The following is a 24,585-nucleotide window of genomic DNA, read 5'->3' on the forward strand; positions in this document are numbered from 1 at the left end:
TTGTTTTATTCAAAAACCGGTTTGTAATTTTTCCATATTTATTATAAGTTTTTGTTACAAAAATCACAATAATATTTATACACTAGAATGTTTATAATTAACTTTGGAAATATTCAATCAACCTGTAAGTATATCAAAGTTATTTAACTTGAATATTCCCAACGTCAATATTACAGACACTGGACAAATATACAGCAAGCTGAAAATGTGCATACCCACTTTATGAATTAATTTCATTCATAAAGTCGGTGTGTACTTTTGCAACTTTCTGTGTGTACAATAAAAATAATATACAGGTGCAACAAAGAGATACATAGATCAATACACCACAACAGTCAAGGGATGATCATAAATATCTGAACGCCTTGACAGCAATCACGTTCAGAAGTTTGTGGTAGGTATTTATGCGCGCAGAGAAAAAAAAACGAAAATTGGTTATGATTTTCGCGCTGGGGACCAAGCCAATCGACAAACGCCAATAGAAAAGAAAAACGTATCGGGATGAAAGGGTGGTACTAGTAGGAGGTACTAGTGCTCCACAAGCTAATGCCCAATAGATGCATGACACCCGGCTGTCACCTCTAATGACAAAGACTAGTTTCAAGATGACAAGTACTAGGACCGCGTCGAGCACCAGTACCAACTACCTTACAACAAAAATGCACGTCATCATTTCCATTTATTATTACACTTTCGATTGACGTCTCAGCGATTGTCACTTGGCTAGGCCCTCTGGTGTAGCAGTGAAGAAATCTCCCTCCACTTCAACGCTGACATATTATTTTAGTTAAGTATCTTATATGGTACACTAGGAGTCCTCAATCATGGGCGTGGCAGGGCCGGGCCGGCCGCTGACGCCGTTGAACAGGCGGTCCTTGATCATCTGCGCCATCAGCCCGTGTATGACCTCGATAGTGGTCTTGCACGCGTCCTTCGTGGCCTTGCCGAGCTTGTCCTCCGTGCGCTTCTCGTGGGGGTCCGCGCCGGGCACTATGAAGCCGCCGCGACCTGGCACAAGAAGTGTTTTTTGAAGACTTATTTGACCTATGAACGCCAAGCGGCGCATCCATTTGCCGTGCCACTGACGCCACGGGGGTAAAATTTAGTTTTATGAATAAATAATAGCCAACCTAAAAGTGGGGTGTTTTTCAGTAGATTTTCATCAAAAAACTATCGACGTCAAATGCCGTCTTTGGCGACGTTGTCACAATTTCGCGTTGACGTCAATCTGTGGCGTTCAAAAGGTTAAAACAAGATCAGACACAGAGACGCAAAGATGATATGTTTTGGGTATGGGATGATATGTTTCCGGGTCTGATGGGAGATAAGTTTCCTGTGAAACACAACAATCAAAGAAGTAACGGAATACTTCTTTTGAAAGTTGCTTGGTCATACAATACCATCCTGATCTTGGTATTGATATTTCGCTGTCTGTGTTTAATTTACCTATACCAAACACATTGACGAACAGAGGGCCTACTGCGAACGACGTTCGACGTGTTGCATTCCTGTCACATAACTACGAATTTACAAGTGCAACAAAGAGGCAACACGCTGAACGTGGTTCGCCGTAGATCCTCACGAATATTTGCACATTTTTAGTTCTTACCCAAGCACACTTCACTCTGTTCCAACTTATCCGATAAATCAAAGATCTGTCCCGTTGTGTAGTCAGCGTTGGTAATCAGACTTGAACTGCTAAGTGTGTTGACCCAATACTTGTTCCACAGAGAGTCCAGCAGTCTCCGGTCCAGAGAAGACTTGAAGTAGGACACTTCCAGGGAGTAGTATTGCTTGCAATGGACACCAAAGTCTTCAATTTTGTTGAGCGGGATGGTCTGGTATTCTGAGGGTTCTTCATTAGCTGGTTTGTAGCCCTATAAACAAAATATGTAGATTTGAATACATTTGCAAATTGTCTGTAAATTGCTTTTCTCAAAAATGGACAGCAAAGTCGACTTTGCCATCTAAAAAATAGGTCGCGGAGCGCGTAGTTTATGGTCGGTCAAAAATTAAAAAGTTAAAAACATTGCAGTCTCGATTTTGGGACTGCAATGTTGCATACAAATTCCATTATTTGACGAGATCCAAACTTTTTAAAAGTTGAAATGACCATATCAAATGAAGGCACAGGCCCATTAAACAGCCAAACAGATGATTAGTACTTCGACTATTTAGCTGTCTCAAATAGGTTGGCGTATTTTTGCCAGAAAAATACACTTCTATTTTTTTATTAAAAAAATAAAAAGGCGGCAAGGGCTTTTTTCTGTGAAAATATATACGTAAGAACGTTGCTTTTGTAAAATATTTCTATGATATTTATATTTCTTGCACCATTTTTGAGAAAAGCACTATATATGACTCGGCTGGAAGGCTACTTGCTGGCTTCGGATTCAATTAAACGGACTCCCAAGGTCGTCCGTTTAAAACGAATCCTCAGCCTGCAAGTAGCTACTTCCGAGCCTCGACAATAATGTACTATTATTATCAGTAGGAAAATAAGTGTGCACATAATAAAACTATACAACCACCACTGGCACCTACCAAGTACATATTGGAATTTTTAAAATTGCAGATTTGATATTTCAAGATTGAAGTAAGTGCCTTTAAAAGTCAGACGTTTGTCATGTGATTTTGAACTTTGTTTCAAAGTGATACGGTTCAATTTTGCATAATTTCTGACACCCTTATCATCAGTGATAAGTATAATGAAATACTTGTAAGTCATTACTTGGTAACCTACCTTCGGATATGTCCTAAAAGCGCCAAGGCAGACCTTGCCGGCCGAGATAGTTCTGACGGGATCAATGACAATGGCCACAAATGGTTCCTGGAAGTTCTGGTTGAGCATTTGAGTGGAGACATCGATGCCGGACAGCCAGCACCCGTAGCCAGGGTGGCTGTGGTACCAACCAATGGCATTTTCATGGCGGCCAACCTGGGAACAAAATACATGTTTTTAATGTGGTACTGTTACATAACTCCAAAGTATCATATGCATATAATACAAACATGTAGTGCCATAAATTTGTTTCTTAATCATAGACCTAGTATTACATAGATGAGCTATACGCGTGCCTCCGTGAGGGACAAAAGATATGCAAGGCGACAATATTAAAAACACGTTTTAACATTCCTGACAACATACCAAAAACAATCTACGTAATTCGGTCGGGTTATTTGCTGCTAGATATGAGCGCCGCGCCGGCGCGCCGCCGCCGCCGACAAAATTTTCGCGCCGCCGCCGCCGACGTAGCGCTATCGGCGTGGCATCGGCGTGACCTTGTAGATACTACTACTTTCAGAATCACAGATGATATATATTTTATGTAGTTTAGATCTTTAACGGGGCTAGTCTGAATAGCTTATAGACATTCAAAAGGTATTTTAGATCCAAAAAAATCAAAAATTTCGATCATCATCATCATCAGCCTACTCTTGTCCACTGTTGGACATAGGCCTCTCTTATTGCACGCCATTGAGCACGATTTGCGTTATTTGCGGCAACTCTGTTCCAGTTCTTGCCAGCCGCCTTGCGAAGGTCATCGCTCCATCTAGTCTGCGGGCGTCCTACGCTACGTTTGGCGATGCGCGGTCTCCACTCGAGAACTCGTCTACCCCAACGGTTATCGGTTCTACGGCTAATATGACCGGCCTACTGCCACTTCAGCTTGCTAATCCAGTGGGATATGTCGACGACTTTAGTTCTCTGACGGATGACTTCATTTCGAATACGATCCCTCAGAGAGACTCCGAGCATAGCCCTTTCCATAGCTCGCTGAGCGACTTTAAATTTATGGACCAGTCCTACCGTGAGTGTTCAACTTTCGGCTCCGTATGTTATCACGGGTAGGACGCACTGATTGAAGACTTTAATTTGTCTTCAGACTCTGTGGGATTGATGACGTGAAGACTCGACTAAGCTTCCCATATGCTGCCCAGCCCAGCTGTAGCCTTCTATTCGACTCTTTCTCGAAGTTGTTCCTTCCTAGCTGCAGTATTTGCCCGAGGTAGACGTATTCCTGAACAACCTCGGGAACAGCCTCTTGTACTGCAATAGGTCCCGGAGCAACACGTTCGTTGAACATAACTTTTGTTTTGTAAAAATTCATCCGGAGACCTTTCCGTTGAGAAGAATCAGCTAGACAGGTCAGCATATGCTCTAAATCCTGCAACGTCTCAGCCATGATGACGATGTCGTCCGCAAATCGCAAGTGTGAGATGTACTCGCCATTAATATTGATACCATGTTCCTTCCAGTCGAGCGTTTTAAACATAATATATCCTCCAATGCATTTGTGAACAATTTGGGGGAAATCACATCCCCTTGTCTCACGCCACGATGCATGGGAATAGGCTTAGTCTGCTGGTTTTAGACTTGGACAGACATGGTAGCTGCGTTGTACAGATATCTCAACACTTGGATATATCGCCAGTCGACTTGGCATCGCTGCAGGGAATCCAGAACAGCCCAGATTTCAATGGAGTCAAAGGCTTTCTCATAGTCCACAAATGCTAAGCACAGAGGCCGATTATACTCCTCAGTCTTCTGTATAATCTGCCGCACTGTGAAGATGTGGTATATGGTGCCGTATCCTCCTCGAAATCCGGCCTGCTCCGGTGGCTGAAATTCGTCGAGTCTTCGTGCTAGGCGGTTCGTGATGACCCTCGAAAACAGCTTGTAGATGTGGCTTAGGAGCTAAATGGGTCGGTAGTTCTTCAATAGGGCCTTATTTCCCTTTTTGAAGAACAGCACGACAGCACTCCTACTCCATACCTCTGGAGTTCTCCCATCGAAGAGAACGGCGTTAAAGATGTTCTGGAGCTCCTTCAGTGCAGGTTTGCCTCCCGCTTTCAGAAGCTCAGTTGTAACGGCGTCGAAGGCGTCGGAATCAGGTCTTCGGTGTTAGGTGGAGCTCGGCCTTGGCCATAAATCGGTTTATTGGGTCGATATTGGTTAATGACGGACCTTGATTTTCTTCACTTCGGCTCTTTGGACTGTCGACCAGACGTTTCCCTGATACAGTCAATCCGCTACTTCTTACTTACCACAAAAGATAAGGGCCACGCAAAGATCTTCCGGCGAGGGCCTCGCCAAGATTAAGACCGCCTCTGATGCTGCGCGATATCGTTTATACTATATAAAACAATTTCGTACCTTTATTCAATAAATATTGCTTGAAATAGAAAAATGCACTTATTTTATAACTTTCTTACAGCAAAAATATGTATTTTCGGTAATATTTTGGTTCTAATTCTTTTTTCATTAATCAAAGGTGTTTCAAGGCCACGCCGCCGATTCGCCGCCGCCGCCGACCGATTTTGACCGGCGCGCCGCCGCCGGCTAAATGCCTATCGGCGCTCATATCTATTTGCTGCCCACCATAAACCATACTAAATTTTTGGTGGGGAACAAACAAAAAGTGAGACTGAAAAGGACAAGCACTAATACCACTTTCTCTGCTACTCCTACTGAAATTTCCATAAGTGCATCTTGTTCGGTCGTTTGGCCCCTCCCCCGTGTCATCTCTATGTCATTGTACCTCTATGTTCTTAATATATTATGTGCCTAAATAATATTGTAAGACCGAGCCAAGCTAATCAATCATATTAATGCTATGGCAGCTAACAAACCTAATTATTTGGGATAACATTATCAACCTTATTAACAAAAAAATTCTAAAATGAGTAAACACAATTATTGGAGCAATTAAATATGCCTTAGTTGATTACCTGTTTAGCTGCCTCTATGTAAGCTGTCATATATTCATAAGCCTGTGCCTGCGCGTTGACGCGAGTCTCCGTGCCCTCGACAGGCAAAGCAAATGAGTCCATCACTAGCATAGTATTTGCATCTACTTTGCCTGCAACAAAAAAAATATAACCTTAGAAACCCAACTAATCATGAAGGAGTTCATTAAAAGCAAGTATTCTGACTGTCTTACCTAATAAAAGCCCCATAACTTCTAGAGTCCCGCCGGAGCGAGCGTGCATCACCATTTTCAAGAGAGCTAAAGCAGAGATCTTGATATCTTTGAAGAAATGCGGGCTGCAAATAGAACATTATAAGTAATTCTAGGATACTTCTTATTCGTTTATTTTACATGAAAATGGAGTGGAAACTTACTCTTTTTCCCATGGTTTAGCGGCAAGGATGTCCTGCTGTTGCTTCTTATCGTAGCGGTATATTTCGTCAACACTGGACACCGTTTCGATGCTGTTGGCCATTACCCATGTTTTCTGCGCAATTGTGGATTGATTATCGGAGCTTGTGGAAGCCATCGTTGATGACTTCAATTATTTTTATACCTAGCTTTAAATACTTATGAAGATATCAATATTTATGTTTATTAAAGTAAAATAGTGGCCACTTTTTTACGACAAAGCACTGGAATAAACGACAGATAGCTTTTTTCTAAATTTGACAGCATAACCGATACTGTTCAAGACATTGGTTTAAACACTCAAGTTTACATTGTTGGGTGCGTCCACAATGTACCAATCAAGGCCCCAACGTTGTCTGTCCTCTTTGACGGCGCAGCAACTGTATCATTTCTCTCTCCTTGCTCTTTTAAAAATGCCGTTGGTCAAAAAAGGACAACCATACTGTTGATAAGATGGACTTCAAATCAAGGTGTCCCCGTTTTAGGTGGAACCAGGGGTGCGAAACTCCTGACTTCGGTCAAACTCGGCTCCGCTCGGCTCAGCATTGTTCTGACAATTATTAGGGTTGGCACCACTTGACTTCCTTTTGCGTGCACGACCACAGATAAGATAATCACTTGATTTTTGACAACCCTAAATAGCCGAAAGGGATAGTGCCATATATTAGAAAGGGACAGCATGATTCGACCCTGAACCGCTGTCAAACTTCGGTTTTGTAGCATGAATCTAGTATTAAACTGGATTGGGCATGAGTGGTGGGTATAACAGACAGAACGGGATAGTCTTATGTATCTTTCAGTAGGAGTAGCAGCGAAAGCGCTATTATTGTTTGTCCTTGTCACAGTCTCACATTTTATTTGTTCCCCACCTTTTTTTTAGTATTGATAATGGTGGGCAACAAATGAATTCGACCAATCACAGTGTCGCATTTGCGTATGTTTTGTCCCTCACAGAGGCACGCGTATACCACTTCTATAGGATGCTACTTCTATGTTTTGTAGGAAGTTTCCTTTCTGTACGGTAGTACTATTAATTATTCTGTGGTGGAACTTGGGTGGAACCAAGTTGTGTATGTGTGCGTAAAAACGTATATGTGTGAGCTTTTAGGGATGTGAATAGTCGATTTTAATCATGTTATATATCGATAAACGAAAATTCATTTTAGGTATCCTTTGAAGTAAAATTAAAATTGCAAGAAATGTCGATAGTTTATCGATATGGCTACAGCAAGGTGGTTCCACATTATTAATCGTACACTAAAAAAAGTGGTCCCAGTGACAGCTCGCTTAGACGTAATCTTTAAGTATATTATATCTATGGTACCAAATATATATTTCGTCATGTAACTCTTTCCTTAATATCGCAAAAGAAAGTGAAAAAGTTATATTTGTGCAAATATCTACAACAACCTAGTATGTTGCGGAGAATGTGCCCCCCACTAGACTTTTGAATTTGTACTTTGGCAAGCCAGCTTTGTCAGTAGAAAAAGGCGGCAAATTTGACAAATGTAGGCACGAACAATCTATCATCCATACAAATTTTGAATTTCCTGCCTTTTTCTACCGACATGGCTCATCTCATTCTACCTAGAAAGTAATTTCATTATTTAAATTATTGCGTCACAAGATCTGTACCTACCCATCTCTTTCTAGTTTTCTAGAATTACATTCTTCGGATTGTTCGGTTACCGTTGGCTCCCTGAGCCCATGAGTTTCTGGGAACTTGACTTTGTGTATGAAATATCATACCTACTTATTTGATATTTATCAGTTGCTCTTCGGTGATCTTTTTGGCTGTAACTTACGTAACCATTCTGAAAATAAAAATTATTTCGAATTAAACACGGATTTATTACCCTAACTATGGGGCAGCGCACTTAAGACACCACTGGAGTAGCAGGCATCTTTAGGTGTCGGTAGCCGCTTACCGTCTGTGGCCTATTTTATAAAGCTACAAGTTACAATTTACAAGCGGAAGTCTCGTTCTAACACATGTGTTAGAACGAGACTTCCACTTGTAAATTGTAACTTGTAGCTTTATAAAATAGGCCACTGGTGGTCTGTACACTTGTTTGCCTTTATCGTAGCAGGCATGTGACAACACTCTTGTTGTCTTGAATAAGTACCTATTCCTAGAACCATAGTGATTATATGCTCTTTGCCTAGAACCTAAGTAAGTACGCACTGTACGCAGATCTACCTAGCTGGTAATCTACCTAGCTAAATAAAACCCATTATAATTTTATTTCATGTAAGTAAGGTACCTATTTGATAATTGTTAGTCAAATGAAATCTTCTAGAATCTGCTATTTTTGTAGTTCGTATACTTACGAACTTACCTCTAAGAGTGAAATAAATTGTATTGTTATTTTGTTAAGTACAATCAAGTGTAAAAATATGGGTGTAGACAACTTACTCAAAAATATGTCCCATAGTTCTTAATTCGCTGACCTAAAGACCTTAGGGATCACAGGGACATATTTTTGAGATGATTTGTGCACCGATATTTTTACACTTGACTGTACGTAGGTTGATGGTTATTGTTACCGTCTACTAATTCCTTCAATCTACATATTAACATTATGAAACGACCTTGATGATAAAATAATGACTAATGTTTCCAATAGCTATTTATCATTGTTATTATTTTTCCGCGTAATATACTACATTTCATAATTTTTATTTTGTCATTGCCGCGCGCCGGTATAATTATTGCCGGTACCACTACGCAGACTACGCGTTACGCAGTTAAAAAAAGTATCGTGGTAGGGAGGAATGTTAAACGTCACTTAACTATCTCTCTTTTTCATAGACTGACTGTATCTCGCTATCCTCGTCGTTCGAAATTGTCAACGCGTCGATTCCGCCCCCTGATAACTCTCCGCCAATCACGTAAATCCACGACGCAGTTTCTCGAACGTACAGTACAAATCGAGCTTCTAATCATGAAAGACGCACATTCGGCTCGTTACTCGACTTCTAATAAAGTGAAGTGATTCTAATGCTTTTCAAACAAGCGATACGCGGTAGTATGCGACCGTCACAGTAACATCAATTGGTATCAGAGTGTTTTGTTTTGAAGAATAGCGTCAGCTTCAAGATGAGTGCTCCGATAATCATCACGGTACCGAACAACTACCTGGCGGTGGATGAGGACACAAAGGTGGTTCTGGAGCCGGCGTCGCCCGCCCCGTCGCGGAAGCGCCGGCTGGACCACCTTTCATGGGAGGAGAAGATGCAAAGAAAGTGAGTCCATTGACTTCTTTATTTTGCTTGCGTGGTTAGCGTTAGTTAGCGGACGTTCTTGTCGAGTTAGCGCCGGGGACATTGCCCTGGGCTATGTGTCCCGTTAAGTATGATGACATCTATGCAGCATGTTTTCCATATGAGATAAGGAATATAGATAAAAGTTGTAACTAGGGCAGGAGAGTGCATGTATGAAGTTATGACGAAATATTATTATAACAAGAATCATTAAAATTCTATGTCCTCTTTATAAATGTCAGATAGTATTGATTTTAGCTTCATTAATAATTCAAAGTTATTGAACAAGTCAAAGTCACCTTTGCACGTCTTTCCTGTTCCATGTATGGATAATATAATAATGATAATATTAATAATGCAGGAAGCTGAAGAATCGTGTGGCGGCACAAACGTCCCGCGATCGCAAGAAAGCCAAGATGGACGAGATGGAAACCAAGATCCAGGAGTTGGCTGACAGGAATGAGCGGCTGATTAGTGAGGTTTGTATATACTTGCCCGGTTTTTTGAATAGTTCTTAATGAAAATCAACTCCTCTTGTATCATTCATCATTGAAAAAATCTAAATAATAATAGTTGTTTATAATTGTTATCCTGTAGGTATATATGTATCTTTTTAAGAGCTACAGACATTTATCTACATGAAAAACCAATACCTACCTACTTTGTTTATTTGCATACCAAAGATTTGCAACTTTAGGTACCTTTTGCAGGCTAAAATCACAATTCAAGTGAATAGTCAAAGAACCACTTGTCAAAAATACGTACCACTGTAAAAAGTTCCTAGAGTCATATTTTCATAGAAGTTTGACGTTTAAAATAACACTTGCACTGGGCTGCCACATCCGCTGCAGACTTTTCTTGGTCTGACTCTAAAAAACCTGAGGTAAACAACGTAAACAACAAAGCATGTTTTATCCAGGTGGAAAGCCTGAAGGCGCTGAACGAGCGTCTGTTGAGCGAGAACGCGGCGCTGCGCGCGGCGCGCAGTGTCTCGGGGGCCCGGGGACCGGCAGAGTCTACTCCTCGGCAGCAGGAGGGGCCCCCGACGGCACTGCGCGCGGCGCGCCTGCTGCTGGCGATGTGTCTCCTCTCGCAGACCTCCTCCAGCACCTCGAGTCAGAAGAGTACCTGGACACCTTGCAACAGCTTGCCGACTCACTCATCAAGGAAATTGATGCAGGCGGTGCAGGAGCGGCTCAAGATGTAAGTTATATTACTATATCCCGAACTGGAGAAAAGTGGCCCACGACAGACCTCAATGGAAAGAGCTAGAGGAGGCCTTTGCCAAGCGGCACACTGAGCTTAGAGATATTCTCTAACTCAGAACAAAGGGCCCAAAGGAGCTAGATAGATAGATAAAGCTTAACTAAATAGAAGCTCTATAAGTCTACAGGTAGCTAGGTAACTTTCTAAAATAGGACTTGAATGAGTTAATATTAATGAGGTTAGATGAGGTAAGAGAAACACTTTTAGGGATCCTCAATGATTCTCTTGCCCCAAGCAAAATGAACTATTGATTATCATACTCCATCTGATCTTATCTACCTAGATGTCTTTGTGGAATTGCACCTACATAATGATTTGTTCCATCATCACAGTCACTGTCTAGTAACTAGAAAACTATCACCAATAATAATTAGCTGAGTAGGCCTCTTATCTTATCTGGTATCCCTGTTAGTTGAAAGTAACAAAGTGAAACAAGAACTTTGTTACAAATTTTTTGGCCAATTATTAATGCATATTCAATAACAAAGCAAAGCCTTGTTTTTATTATAAATAATAACTACTTATTCATTATAATCATAATATGTATAATAGTCCAACAAATTTCCTATCTTTTAAAAAAAAACATTGAAACACTTAAAACTATCAATTCGGCAATCAATATAATAAATAAAAGTCAGCAGGAAAACCCGTGTAAGGCAGGAAAGCACGCAACACGCGGTGACCTGTGACTAACGGCTGATGCAAGTGGCACACAATCGTGACGTCACGCCTCCCGCCCACCGAGCGAAGGCTCTAGCTCTATGGCTGATGCAATGTTTTTGTCATTTTACATCTTGTTCATGACAACGAAATATTGACTAAAAGGCTTGAAGTGACATTTTTGTTAAATTTAATATGAATATTTATAAATAAAGTCATCTAATTTGCATTAAAGGCGATTATTCTTAAATTTAAATTTAGTGACTAAATAATTTCGTCTGAAATGCTAATGGTAGTAAATATGCCGACTTGCCATGTAATCATTATGTAACGTTATGGTTAATAAATACAATAAACAATTTAAATGATTATTAAGGAAATATATAAAGGTAATATGTTAGCCATTTGGACATTTTTGTATTCATCTATGAAATCTTAATACTTGCAAAAAAATTACGTGACTAGGCTAATGAGAATTTTAATATTTGAATAATTTAAAATATTACGAGGGTAATGGAAAATTACAAAATAATGTTGCAATAAGTATATACACAAAATGGTACAAAGGGTAAAAGTATGCGTGTCAAGGTTTCCTAATTAACAAATTATTTATTGAGAAACAAGTAGTTTTAAAGTTTTGTCCCCGAATATGCATATGTAATACTTAGAAAATAGGGTTGAAAACAGCAATGTAGGTAATTACTAATAAAATTCTTGAACTCCTGGCAAAAAACTTGACTAAAATTGTTCTTTTGTTGCAGGTCCCAGTGCGGGACACTGGAGAGCGCGCTGAAGGAGCTCAAGTGGTGGGGCCCGCAGCAGAGCACCTGGAACCCAGTGAAGATGCAGTCATAGACCTCAAGCACGACGTGCACAGGATACTGACCCAGCACTCCTACGCGCACCCCTACACTGACGCGCCCGACACGGACACACACGACAAGGGAGACATGTTCTACGCCAGTCTACAGGAGAACTGCGTCACCGTTGAAGTGCCATGTGAAGAACAAGTCATCGAGGAAACTCAGGTCGACTTAGACTTCCCCGAGCTCACAAAGAGTGCTCCAATTCAAGTCGAAACAGACTTCACATCGCTCACCGATGGCTCTTTATCTCTAGATGACATGAAAATGCTCTCCCCTATGAGCTTGTCTCCCAGATCTGCAGATGAGGATCTGTTTGCAGTGTCTCCGAGTCACAGCTTCAGCGATTTAGGATATGATTCAATGGCCTCACCGCTCAGTGAACCAGAATCTATGGATTTGTCAGACTTCTGGTGCGAATCCTTTTCAGAACTCTTCCCTGGCCTAGCTTAGGGATTGGTTCTGACAGCATTTCACCAAAGACTGACTCGTTTTAAGATCTAAGTTATTGAATTAATAGTTAAGTTTAAGATGACAAAGTTCTATTTAAGTTGTTTTCGTATTTTTTATTGTAAGCTAAGTGCCTATGTTTAAGTGTAGGGATGCGTTTAAGTGCTGTGAAATAAGTCAAATATATCTGTTCTGTCGTATTATCTTGTTTCATTTACTTTTCTAGAACGTTGTAGGCGAAAATAGCTGGCTATCGGCTTTCGATCACGTAGGTGGCGCGTGGGCACGTACATGCTTTCATAGTTATCTGTCTGGATTCCCCAGCGATAGCAAAACGACAACCGATAGCCGCCAATAACTTTATGTAAAACAAGGTAATGAAATATCGGCGTCTTATCCGGACCCAATTTAAATAGAAGTTTGTCGTGTCGATAAGAAACTGAATTGCTAATTAACGAAGAATTGTTTTTACGACCGAATGAAATTGACTTCAAAAAATTTCTAGCGAATAGCCAGTTAATAAACATGCGCATAAAAAAAACATTAGCAAATAAACTATTAGAGAACTGTCTTAATTATTATATAGTGTATTTTTTGATTGCTTATTGATTAATTGCATCCTCTGAGATCGTGTAGGTATTGGTTATTGCATTCTTTCCGCGAGTTATTAACAAATTATAAAGTAAATAGACCTTGTTTAGTGTAGTAATTTATAAAATGAAACTATCAGGTAAAAAAACATTAAATATATTTTGTTAAAATATTACAGATTCAATAAAATCGTCCCTTACGCTACGTTTTACATCCATTACGTCCACCTAAGTTACGCGGCCCGTCCACCGCAAGCGAAGCGATTAACATAACATAGGGCCCGCCCAGCTGTGACAACAATACATATTTACATTATTACCTAGCAATGACCTTGCTGCTATTTGTTTTTTTCTGGTGATTAACATTGAAAGTTAGTAATGTCGGATGGCATTGGCTTTTAGTTACACAATTTAAAGTAGAATTATATCATTAGGCACATGATTTTTAATACTGATAATAGTGTATAGGGATCGCTAGCAAAAACAAAAGGAATTATCTTATTTCCTAATCGTTTTATATCAATTAAATTAACGAAATAGTCCAAGCCAATTTGATCTAATATGAACATTAACAATTCAACGAAGTGCTATACAACAGGCGTTTACGTTCTACCAACTATGTTCAAAGCGAAAACTTTTTAAACGCGTTGGCGTAAGGCACAGTTTTCGTTGAGCGGTTAATTCAGCTAGGCGGGCGGCGCAACAACTGCCGGCGTTTGGCACTTGCTCACTACTCCTAGATAACTGACAAAACAAACTGGCGATGGAAGTAACACTACGGTACAAACAAGGTATTTCGTTAGTTACTTTAAAGTTAGGTCTGATGATTTGTACTGTGTAGTTTACTTTAGGTTTGTACCTTGACCTTGATGGTATAAAAATGGACTGTTTAATCCACACAAAAAAGTGTCAGGCCAAAATTATCATAGTACCTACCCTCGGCCGTGTCTCAATACCTATATTTGACAAAATATAATTTCAATGGCGTATGGCGCCATACAAGTGTTAAATCGGCGTAAAGAACACGAATGTGAAATTTAGAAAAACGAATGTTACTTCCATACACCAAATATTGTTAATTATTCTTGCGATAACGCACAGCAATAAAAATATATGAACATAACAAAAGCGATAACTGTACAGCGTTTAACACTAATGGAAGAATTAGAACTTAACAACGCGTTATCGATTATCAAAGCGTAACATAAAATGTACGTAAAATACGACGCGCCATTTAAAATACACCTTGACACGGTGATAATAAGTGTCATTTTGCATTATTGAAAGGTTGTACCAAGGTTGATAGGAATCGATATTTTACACATTTCAAACAATGCTTCTAGAAAATATATCGGCTTATAGCACGTGTCACATCAACAATACGAATTAAAAAGTAAAACAGGTAGGTAACTACTTTCGTACTAAGTAAGTAAGTTTCGTATATCATACCACATAAAGAACAAGATCAGTCATGTCAATAGCAACCATGGGACAATGCTGCTGCTATTTCTAGGTAATATCAAGTATTTAATATGGGGAAATTGCACTGTGGAAATGAGCCACTTGAATGTCCCGATATATATTATTGACATACCTAGCTTCCAATTTAAGTTAGTCACCCAATTACCTGAATTTGTTCCGCAATTATTAATTAAAATTGGAACAAATCGTTTAGCTACCGTTGACTTGTTACACGTGCGATGAAATTCCTTACGATACAGGGAAATAACTTGAAACTTAGTTTGCAATGAAAGGTTTGCAGCCAACTTATTACAAATACTGTTGAAATGGTATGCTGAGGTACTGTAGCTACCACTGAATTTGTTATATAATTGCACTTTCGCGTACGAAATGCAAGGCTGCCAGTGAAGCGATTAAGCTAACTAAAAGCCGACATAATTTCAGATGATTTCATCAGTAGCATCTTTACACAATAAATTCCTTTTTAACAACAGATAGTTCTACAATATATGACGCATGGAAACCTAGTTCATAACAAGAGCCATGATGAGTCATATGTATTTTAACCAAATGGAGTCACATGTAGTCAGGGAACTTTCTACATGTATCATAGAAAGCAAGTGTGACTCATGTTTCAACATATTTTGGCCATTATCAAACTGCACAACAGGACTTAATCGCGTATTTAAGTTTTAAGTGCGGGAAGCCATTGAAATCAAAAAACATTGCAATTTTAATCGGGACGAGGGTTTTAAGATCTCATCCACATGGAATCCAGTCATTAGTAAATGTAAGCGGAAACGAATATCGACAGTCGATAAATCGAATATCGTTAGTGTTGTGTGTCGACAGAGTGACATCCCTAGTGCGCAAAACGTTCAAACTGATAAACAAGACCAAGTGCGGGTAGTTCGAAAAACTCGCGCGGCTAGAAGATGTTGATGTCAACTTGAGCCAGTCTTCTCCGAGACCACGGGGACAACGCCGTCCTGGAAACGTCGGAGGTAAATCTTAAAACTTAAATACGCGATTAAGTCCCGTTGTGCAGTTTGATAATGTTTAATAATCGTGAAAGTTTAAATCAATATTTTGGCCATTTGTATTAGGTCGTAAGTAAACATCTCATCGATCGCAATCAGAGGGCCACGAACCACGTTCGACGTGTTGCCTCCCTGTCACACTTACGTACGTATCTACAAGTGCGACAGAGAGGCAACACGTCGATCGTGTTTCGCGGTAGGCCCTCAGGGGGCCGAAACGGCAATCGAAACTTATAATGTATGTAAATGATCACGGGACTTTTCGTTTGCGTCTGTCATCTCGTTACATTTTTACTCTTCGATTGGAGTTTGTCTATAAAAGATTGTCATCTCGGCCTTTGGTATACAAATGGTCAGTATATATGTATATAGGTATACAGTAAGTTTTTTCTCAATGAACGTAATATAGATGGTCAAGCAAATCTTGTCAGTAGAAAAAGGCGCGAAATTCAAATTTTCTATGAGACGATGTCCCTTCGCGCCTAAATTTTTCAAATTTGCCGCTTTTTGTTACTGACAAGGTCTGCCTGCCCAACTTTATTCTGCGTCAAAATAAAATAAAGTAAAGGTTGTACTGGCCGCTACAATGCTTACTTAATATTTTTTGTACAGGTACCTAACCCCATTTAAAACGTCTAATTCGTCGGTCATTTAGTACTTAGTTTTATCACACTACACTAGTTAGGTGTTATTTAGTCAGGAGTTTACTAACACAGAGTTGGCAGTAAATTCAGTTTCGGTTGTCATTTTTGTATTGACTGTTAGACCAAACATTTCTTAGTAGGCCGTCTACATTGGCATGACATATAGGTATTGTATGCGTTTTAAAACTATGACATTATAATTAGCAAACACATTTATTTAACCTTTTGGTCGCCAATGATCGATATATCCGCGCCGCAGGTTCAACGCCAAAGACGGATTTGTCTGTCACAGACCACAGAGGAACATAGACCCACGTGCATATGCATAAAGTTCAATTTCAGTTTTGACACTTCGTTGACGTGGCGTCCGAGTGACAGCTTTTGTGTTTTTGAAACGGCGTCCAAAAGGTTAATCAAACTATGTGTTTACCTAAGTTGTTTGACACTTTGATATTCTTATAGTTGATGTTAAAATTAATAAAGGCAAAGTTCTACAAGACAAACATACATATCCTTACGTAAATCACCGTTATTTATCACTTGCACAAATGAGGTTATAATAAATAAAGTAAATAAACAACAGCGTGCCTGCATTTATGTAACTGACAGTGACAATCGTATTACAATTAGGTACATTATTATTCCTTATTGTATAAATTGTATTGTAACATTTATCATTAATTAATGAAATATTGACATTCATTACATTTATTCAGATGCACCATAACTACTCGATTTCTACTTTTTGAACATTTTCATCGTCTACTCTTATAATAAGAAATTTACACAATCACAAATTTCAATAAGAGCTTAGAATTCGAAAGTCTACTTTTCGGCATTATACCGATACTAACTGTTTGTACTGGTTATCGTAATACCCTACTAAGGCCCAGCCATACAAATGAAAAATCCAGAATTTGTCACTGAAATTTGAACCTATAGTGCAGGGAATACAGTTGATTTTGGTGTTGTTTGAAAATTGAACGAGACAAAACAATTGCGACTCTATTCCAATTGAATATGATTTAAATTTCATCGAACTGAATAAGTACTATAGGTAGGACATTGGGCCTTAGGAGGATATGGTCAATACGGTCACAACGAACATCTTTAGGTATAATGTAAGTAATATATGTAATCAGTGTGATGTCCTTTAAAATTAGATTATAATCGATTCGTGTTATCATTACATATTAAATCCGTCCATGTAAACAAAATGACTTCCTGATTTCAATGGTTAACGCATATCGTATAATAATGAACTTTGTACTTAATTATGTATTTTAAATGGAAATTCATAAAATAGTGAAAGATACATATGTATTCTTCTCATTATTTGTCGATATATCGGTCGAATCTATCATATCTATCGCAGTCGTGTCGCCTTACGGCAAATGTTTAAAGATTGTGTAGATCTGGTAACAAGTACCAAGTTACCAACTTGTACTGCTGAGTTGTTGCATGGTGTTAGGACGCCAAAAGGGAAAGTAGGCTCTTGGCGTTTAATTTGGCAATTAAAAAAGCGATAATTGCAAAACGTCACTTGTGATGTGTAAATAAATAAACTACTTGTAGTTTATTGTGATTTTAGATGTAATTGTGACGTCCAGATGTTTCTTAAAATCAGCATATCTGTACTTTATCGAAAGCGCGTTTAAACTTGGACAACAGCGCCATCTGTATAACCGAAGAGTTTCTCAAAGCAAGTTGACAGTATGGATTATCGTTCTGCTCCTTATAATTGCGGTATAATGAATTATCAATTCAAAAATAAAGCGTTGGCAGCGGCGCGGTACCGCATTATGACAGTTTATTGTGTTTACCGAAAGCTCTTAATTCATATTTGATAACAGCGCCATCTCTCGTCTACCCAAACAACTTTTCAAAGCAGGTATGACAGTACGGCTTGTCATTCTGTTCTTTGAAGGTGCCCTTATTGAGTTGCCTCAGACAGAAGGCGCAGACGAAGTGCTCAGGGTGGAACTTGCGGAACATGGCGGTGATGCAGCGGCCGGCGATGGGCTTGTGGCAGCCGGCGCAGAGGGAGCCGCGCTTGCCGTGGTAGTGCGTCTCGCAGTAGGGCTGCCCTTCGTGCTCGAAGAATGAGCCGCCGTGGAAGGGCTCGCGGCATTCCTGGAATGGCATAGGGCATTTTTAACACTTTTAACTTCACTTGTAAATTAGTAACTATAGTCTGTCCCCCTTATTCATAAACGTTTACTAAAATTGACAAGCCTTTAATAATCGTTTGTCCCTTTCCATCATACCAATACGTCGGAAAGGCACAAACGATTATGAATAAGGGGGTGTATCTTTAGGTATTTAAAAAAGAGCATATAATATCTACCCCCAATGGCTTCTTAAGCCAGTTGAGGGTAGAGAAAACATTACATGATCAAAGAATGTAGGTTAAAGTCAGGTCGTTCAGTGACATATCCAGGTGGGTTTGTATTTGGTTGGTTAATCAATAAATGTTAAAACTACCCGAAAATGTACAACTTGTTTACTTTTATTTAAATACGTAAAGATACAGAGTATAACAATGCAATCAAATATTGCAAGTCGACTTTAATATAAGTACTTCTATTATAGGTTTATACAATTACCTACAAATGGTAATAAAAACATTTGGTACTGTCGAGCTGATTTGATGATGAAGCCAAAAGATGGATACCTAATGGAACTCTTCGGTGGCTACTAGTAGACCCTTCGAGAATAGGCTCGAAAACGCATACTTATGTCATACTCGTATCATATGCGTTTTGAAGAGTATACAATTCTTTGGGGGCGAAAAGTACCTAAATGTGTTTTTAAAATTATTATTTTTGGCAGAATAATTTTATTTTTGTACCTAGTTCGTGCTTTTGAAAGCGTAGTGACACTGAAGCGACATGTTTTATTTGCTGTAATTGAGGTAAAAAAAGGAAAGAATACTTTCGTGTTTTCAGTTGCAAGATGGCAAGGGGACTTAATATCTCACCTGTGTGATCTATAACTATGCAGATAAAAAGGGTCATTTTAATAATTACATACTTCCGAGGTCGACTGTAGGTTACTACTTCCATGGCCTACTATTATTTGTTTAAAAATTCATTGTGTAAAGGTGGCTGGAATTGTAAATCAATAAAACTCATTTGTTACGTGTGAAGTCAGTCGCAAGGTTGAGGCAGCTTGTTTAGACTATTTCGTATAGGTATAACGTAAAGCCCAGTAGCGTTTTTATTAAAAAGTAATTGTTTGGGAGGTTAGCGATTCAGGAGGTCTCAGGAGCAGCAGGCGGGTCTCTTGAATGACATCTTCTTTTCTTATTTAGATTTTACAAAATTGTTGTTATTTTTAATTTTACAACTTTGGAAAGTATGATGGCGACTTTATATGTATAAAATTGGAAAAAAATCGCGAGAGCGGCTTGTGTGCCTTGCCGTGTATGATGGTAAAGGTGTCAGAGGCTGTCACCGCGCTCCCGCTCGGCCGTGCTTGGAAACTCCGGCTCTTCTTAGGATGCCCGCTAGATGGCGTTAGGCTCGCGAACAGTCATAAATAATCTACGTCATTAAAGTAATAACGAATTTGATGACCGTTTAAAACGATAGGTACTATTACAGTGTTCGACTTTAGTACAACCTCTTTTTTTACGCTGAAACAGCTCCGTTTTGATTTCACGGAATATTTTATTGGTGTTCAAAAATATCTGCCACAATCTTATTTGTAGAGCGAATATATAATTGAAGCTACAACGTAATTTTATTTAATAGCAGTTGTTGACTTAGCCAAAATTAAAAAATCAAATATTACTACATGGTGTATATTATAATTGTGAATTACAGATGACGCGATATGGCAGCAAAGAAGAGCCATACAAACCAAGAGACATAATATGTATCAGCAATCCCTAATGTTACGTGTTACGGCGTAGCACTCATAAATGAAGATTTGTTTACGTTTACAAGAATCTTAAATAACCAAAGGAAGGTTAAAAATTGAGTCTACAGATACAAAAAGTGATGGCATATCGCTCTTGATTTCGGTTTGTGCGACATTTCTATCTGCGATCGAATATAAAATATATTTTATATTCTATTGCTCAAGATTTATGATGTAATCTATCCACTATTTTATCAACGAAATATATCGCGCTCATGATCTCAATAAAAACCGCGCATAATCGTAAAGCGCGGTGCACGCACATTTTGCACTCAATCCGTGTTTATTTACCGCTCGGCGACAGCAGAAATAGCTCGCGCCGAAATACTCTAGTCTCTAATCCATTGGCCCATAAACAAAGCTGATCTACAACAGCCGCGGCGCAGACGCTGGTGTGACGTCACCACTATTAATACCCTTACAGGAAACCCTATACGTGCAACACTTGACCCCATTCACGATTTTCGAATGCGACAATGCATTGATAAGGGGTCACGGTCGCGGCCTTGACTGACGAGACGTCAGTCGCGCACGACCGCCGCCCATTGTTTTGTTTTGTTTTTATTTTTGTTTTTTGTTGTTGTTTTTTTTGTATTTTTTTTATTCTTGTTCTCTTTATTGTATAAATCTTATAATTACAATAATATTACAAAAATATATTACATAAATTAATCCCTATTAAGTACTTGTATGGTTTCTGACTGTTAGAGTAACATCTGTGTAGTGTATGTTTAATAATCATTCCTTTTTCATTTGGAGCATAGCTGTGGAAAAAAAGGGGGGAGGGCATTCATTGGGGGGTTGGTGACGTCATTCTTTACTCGTCCTCATCGACTCCGACGCATTTGGGGCAGACGGGCTTGCCTTCCATCGCATAGAAGGACTTGCCTTTCACTGGAACTTGGCATTCCTGTGTATGAAACATCCAGTTAAAATGTGTACCTCATACTTGACCTGGCATATGCTTGTTACCTGTTATTAAATTTGTATTTCATATTCATATTTTTCATATTTTCCAAGGAGACCTGTATATTTTTTTATACTGACCTTGCAGACGAAGCAATCAGGATGCCACTGGGTGTTAAGTGCGGAAATGTAGTTTTCCATGATAGGCTTGCTGCAGCCTCCGCACTTGGGCGCGAACATGTCGAAGTAATCGGCACGGCAGTACGGTTTGCCGTCCCGTTCATGGAAACCATCTTCTCCGAACTGCTGTCCGCACTGAGCACAGAAGAAGTGCTCCGTGTGCCAGGTCTTCTCCAGCGCGGTCACGCATTTCTGCAAAGGAAAATAAACTATAACATCAGAGGCGTAAATCCGAATTTGCTAAAGTGTTTATCGAGAACACTAACGTCGAGGATCGGGCCGTTGCAGTAGGCGCATCTGGGCGAGAAGAGGTTGTGGTAGTCGGGCTCGCAGTACGGCCGGCCGTCGCGCTCGAAGAAGTTCCTAGTGCCGAGCTCCTGGTTGCAGTGGGCGCACGTGAAGTGCTCGGGATGCCACGTGCGGCCCAGCGCCGTGATCACCTGCACCGAACAATCCGACACTTGAAAATTGCACTTTAAATCACTGTTATTTCACTTGAGGAAAAGCTATCCACCTGTCCGACGATGGGTTTCTCGCACGCGTTGCAGCATCCCTTTTGGGGGGTCTGGACTCCTTGGCGGCTCATGTCTGCCCGGAGGGATCCGAGCATATGCTCGAGGGAGGCGGATTCGGGTTGCCGCGGGGTGCTGCGGTAGTGCTCCTGCCAGGCGCGCTTCTCCCTGTACACGTGTGTTCCACCTTCGCCTCCTGAGCCGCTCACCTAAAACAGAAAAGTAGTTAGTCCCTATCGCTCGATACCAAGTATTTTTTTGTTTTGGTGGTATCGCGAAGTGTTCGAGAGCGTACGTACAGAAGTAACCGGCCGGTCTCGGTGGCCTGGAGTGAATGCGGTCCGAAGATGTTTGCCTATGTGCTTCTAATATCTATAACGCCCGGCCCCACCACGCCTGTGATGTAACGCTGCGAACTATCTTTAGATACGAGCTTTCTAACGGGTGCGAGAGGGACAGGCGCGCTGGAGCGGTGCCTGTTTACGCGGCTGGAAATAGCCGTGGACCAAGAAAGGAGAGTTGTAAATATTATAATAAACGGAAAAGCGTGGTTTACTGTAGTGCAGTGTGCCGAGGTGGCCTAAGGGCGGGTGAATCAGCCGCCGCTCGTAAAATCACTTGAGTCGATACAGTAGGATTATAAACACGTTAATCAGGTAACTCATGAATGAAACTGTTGCAAATGGGTCAGAACGGTGGACAAGTGGCCAATTATGTCCGGGCAGGGCTTTTGGCTTTGTTTTAGACCTTGGATCTCGTTTTCTGTTTCGGCGTGTAACCTTGATGTCGTTTACCATTTATTTTACAAAGTAAAACGCGTTTTGGCTCAAGAGTTAATTGCGCGTGTGCAATTTAATAATATTTGGACGGCGTTACGAGTAAGATGTCCTTTTCCATTAGTTGGCTTCTGCGTCTTGCCTTTAATATGTTGAATACATTGAATGAAAACATTTATTTTCAGGCAACTATTGGCCCATAGATAAATACCTTAAAACTAGCATACATATTATTACAAACACACACACATACAAATACAATACATTAAAAGTGTTATGTAGCCAATCAGATTCGTTGACGTTGTTACATCTGCACCGTACGTTAGCACAAAGTACCATCTATACCACCACTCATAACCTACCACCAGGAGATAACAAATATCATTTTTCTGGAGTGCCTCACGTACCTATGTTGTGTAATAAATGTGCTGACAGCTGTCTTCTCAGACCAAGTCTTCCAATTTCTGGATAATATTGGCTGGTAGTTGGCTTTATTAGTTTTTAACTAACTGTGTTAGGACCTCACGGTGACTTCGGTGACCTCACTAGAAACTGAGACACCGGTCAGCCTTAGATCTGTTTCTTACGTTTTCAATAGATACCGTCCAACACTCTCATGGTATTGGAGGTGTCGTGCCTTATGACATGACGACAACGGTCTCATGAACTTGAACTACGACGTTGAACGACGTTGACGTTCGGTGGAAGGACAACTAACCTTGAAGTCAAACAAGGACGCCATGAGATGGTCGAGCTCTCTCGTGGCGCTGGAGGCGTGGTGCCGTGTAACCGTGGTGCTGTGTGCCGGCGCGGGCACCGCGGGCGCCACAACCGTCTCTTGAACGGTGACGGTGACATGTTTGGTGCAAGGACAACTAACCTTGAAGTCAGACAAGGACGCCATGAGATCGTTGAGCTCTCTCGTGGCGCTGGAGGCGTGGTGCCGTGTAACCGTGGTGCTGTGTGCAGGCGCGGGCACCGCGGACGCCACAACCGTCTCTTGAACGGTGACGGTGACATGTTTGGTGCAAGGACAACTAACCTTGAAGTCAGACAAGGACGCCATGAGATCGTCGAGCTCTCTTGTGGCGCTGGAGGCGTGGTGCCGTGTAACCGTGGTGCTGTGGGCCGGCGCAGGCACCGCGGGCGCCGCGGGCTCCACAACCGTCTCTTGAACGGTGACGGTGACATGTTTCGTGCCTGGGCGGGGCAGGGAACCTGCTGGTGGTACAGGCGATGTCGATGATCGTCTGAGGACAAACAGTGAGATAAGTATACTAAGTACTTCTAGCCATCTCTTCTTCATTAATTTATCGTAAGGTGCTGGTTCAAAATGAATTGCGTACGAGTATCGGCTAGCTGTAATGGTGTTTCTCCGCCATGTAAAACAGATGTCATTACAAATATTGGTCTTTTTGGCTACCGATGATCGCTAAAATATGGGTCTCCTTGTTCCCAAAAAGTTTTAAAATAATGTATTGTTTGCCCGCATTTTCGTTAGTCATACATAATTTATTTGGTTCAGAAACGCGTCACTTTTCAGGATTGCCATAAAACAAACCTAACCTATCTATAGTAGGTATAACCTTACGAAAATCATGAAAGTTAACGGTTTCGGTTTTAGCACTAATGATAATATGACAAATAATACATTACCTATGACTTCAAACTTTACGGGAAACAAAGGGACCCCCTAAAATATCTTATGGATGACTGCTTTGAATTGACCGAACCCTATATGTACATTTTTTGTGTAGGTACCTGAATGGTGATGTACCAACCAATGTTTAATGTAATTATCGTATCCGAGGACAAAGAAGTCAGCTGATTTGTCACGGCTTTTCCCAACCAAGGGCAGTCACTCATCGGTTAGATGTTTGTTTTC

General features: G+C 40.4%; 3 protein-coding genes across 6 annotated transcripts; 1 reads left to right on the forward strand and 2 right to left on the reverse strand.

Moving 5' to 3' along the window:
• Nucleotides 1–27: 27 nt before the first annotated feature.
• On the reverse strand, nt 28–6,382 carry LOC134664963 (COP9 signalosome complex subunit 5-like). Its single transcript, XM_063521694.1, has 6 exons — nt 6,128–6,382; nt 5,946–6,049; nt 5,734–5,864; nt 2,744–2,938; nt 1,610–1,877; nt 28–1,008 (listed from the first exon to the last, which is right to left on the reverse strand). The coding sequence occupies exons 1-6, from the start codon at nt 6,280–6,282 to the stop codon at nt 809–811; spliced, it is 1,053 nt and encodes a 350-aa protein (XP_063377764.1). The 5' UTR covers nt 6,283–6,382; the 3' UTR covers nt 28–808.
• A 2,539-nt stretch (nt 6,383–8,921) lies between these two features.
• Nucleotides 8,922–12,348, forward strand: LOC134665000 (X-box-binding protein 1). Its single transcript, XM_063521764.1, has 4 exons — nt 8,922–9,410; nt 9,790–9,907; nt 10,348–10,631; nt 12,116–12,348. Exons 1-4 carry the CDS (start codon nt 9,265–9,267, stop codon nt 12,207–12,209), a joined length of 642 nt encoding a protein of 213 aa, XP_063377834.1. The 5' UTR covers nt 8,922–9,264; the 3' UTR covers nt 12,210–12,348.
• A 1,050-nt stretch (nt 12,349–13,398) lies between these two features.
• Nucleotides 13,399–23,700, reverse strand: LOC134664988 (paxillin). 4 transcript variants are annotated; one of them, XM_063521745.1, is made up of 5 exons: nt 23,581–23,700; nt 21,927–22,133; nt 21,679–21,852; nt 21,374–21,604; nt 13,399–18,535 (listed from the first exon to the last, which is right to left on the reverse strand). In XM_063521745.1, exons 1-5 carry the CDS (start codon nt 23,602–23,604, stop codon nt 18,269–18,271), a joined length of 903 nt encoding a protein of 300 aa, XP_063377815.1. In that variant the 5' UTR covers nt 23,605–23,700; the 3' UTR covers nt 13,399–18,268. The 4 variants fall into 4 exon arrangements, with proteins under 4 accessions (XP_063377815.1, XP_063377816.1, XP_063377817.1 ...); XM_063521746.1 differs by lacking the exon at nt 23,581–23,700 and adding an exon at nt 23,419–23,515; XM_063521747.1 differs by lacking the exon at nt 23,581–23,700 and adding an exon at nt 22,224–22,353.
• Nucleotides 23,701–24,585: the final 885 nt, after the last annotated feature.

Source organism: Cydia fagiglandana, chromosome 6, assembly GCF_963556715.1.
Source record: "Cydia fagiglandana chromosome 6, ilCydFagi1.1, whole genome shotgun sequence".
NCBI lineage: Eukaryota > Metazoa > Arthropoda > Insecta > Lepidoptera > Tortricidae > Cydia > Cydia fagiglandana.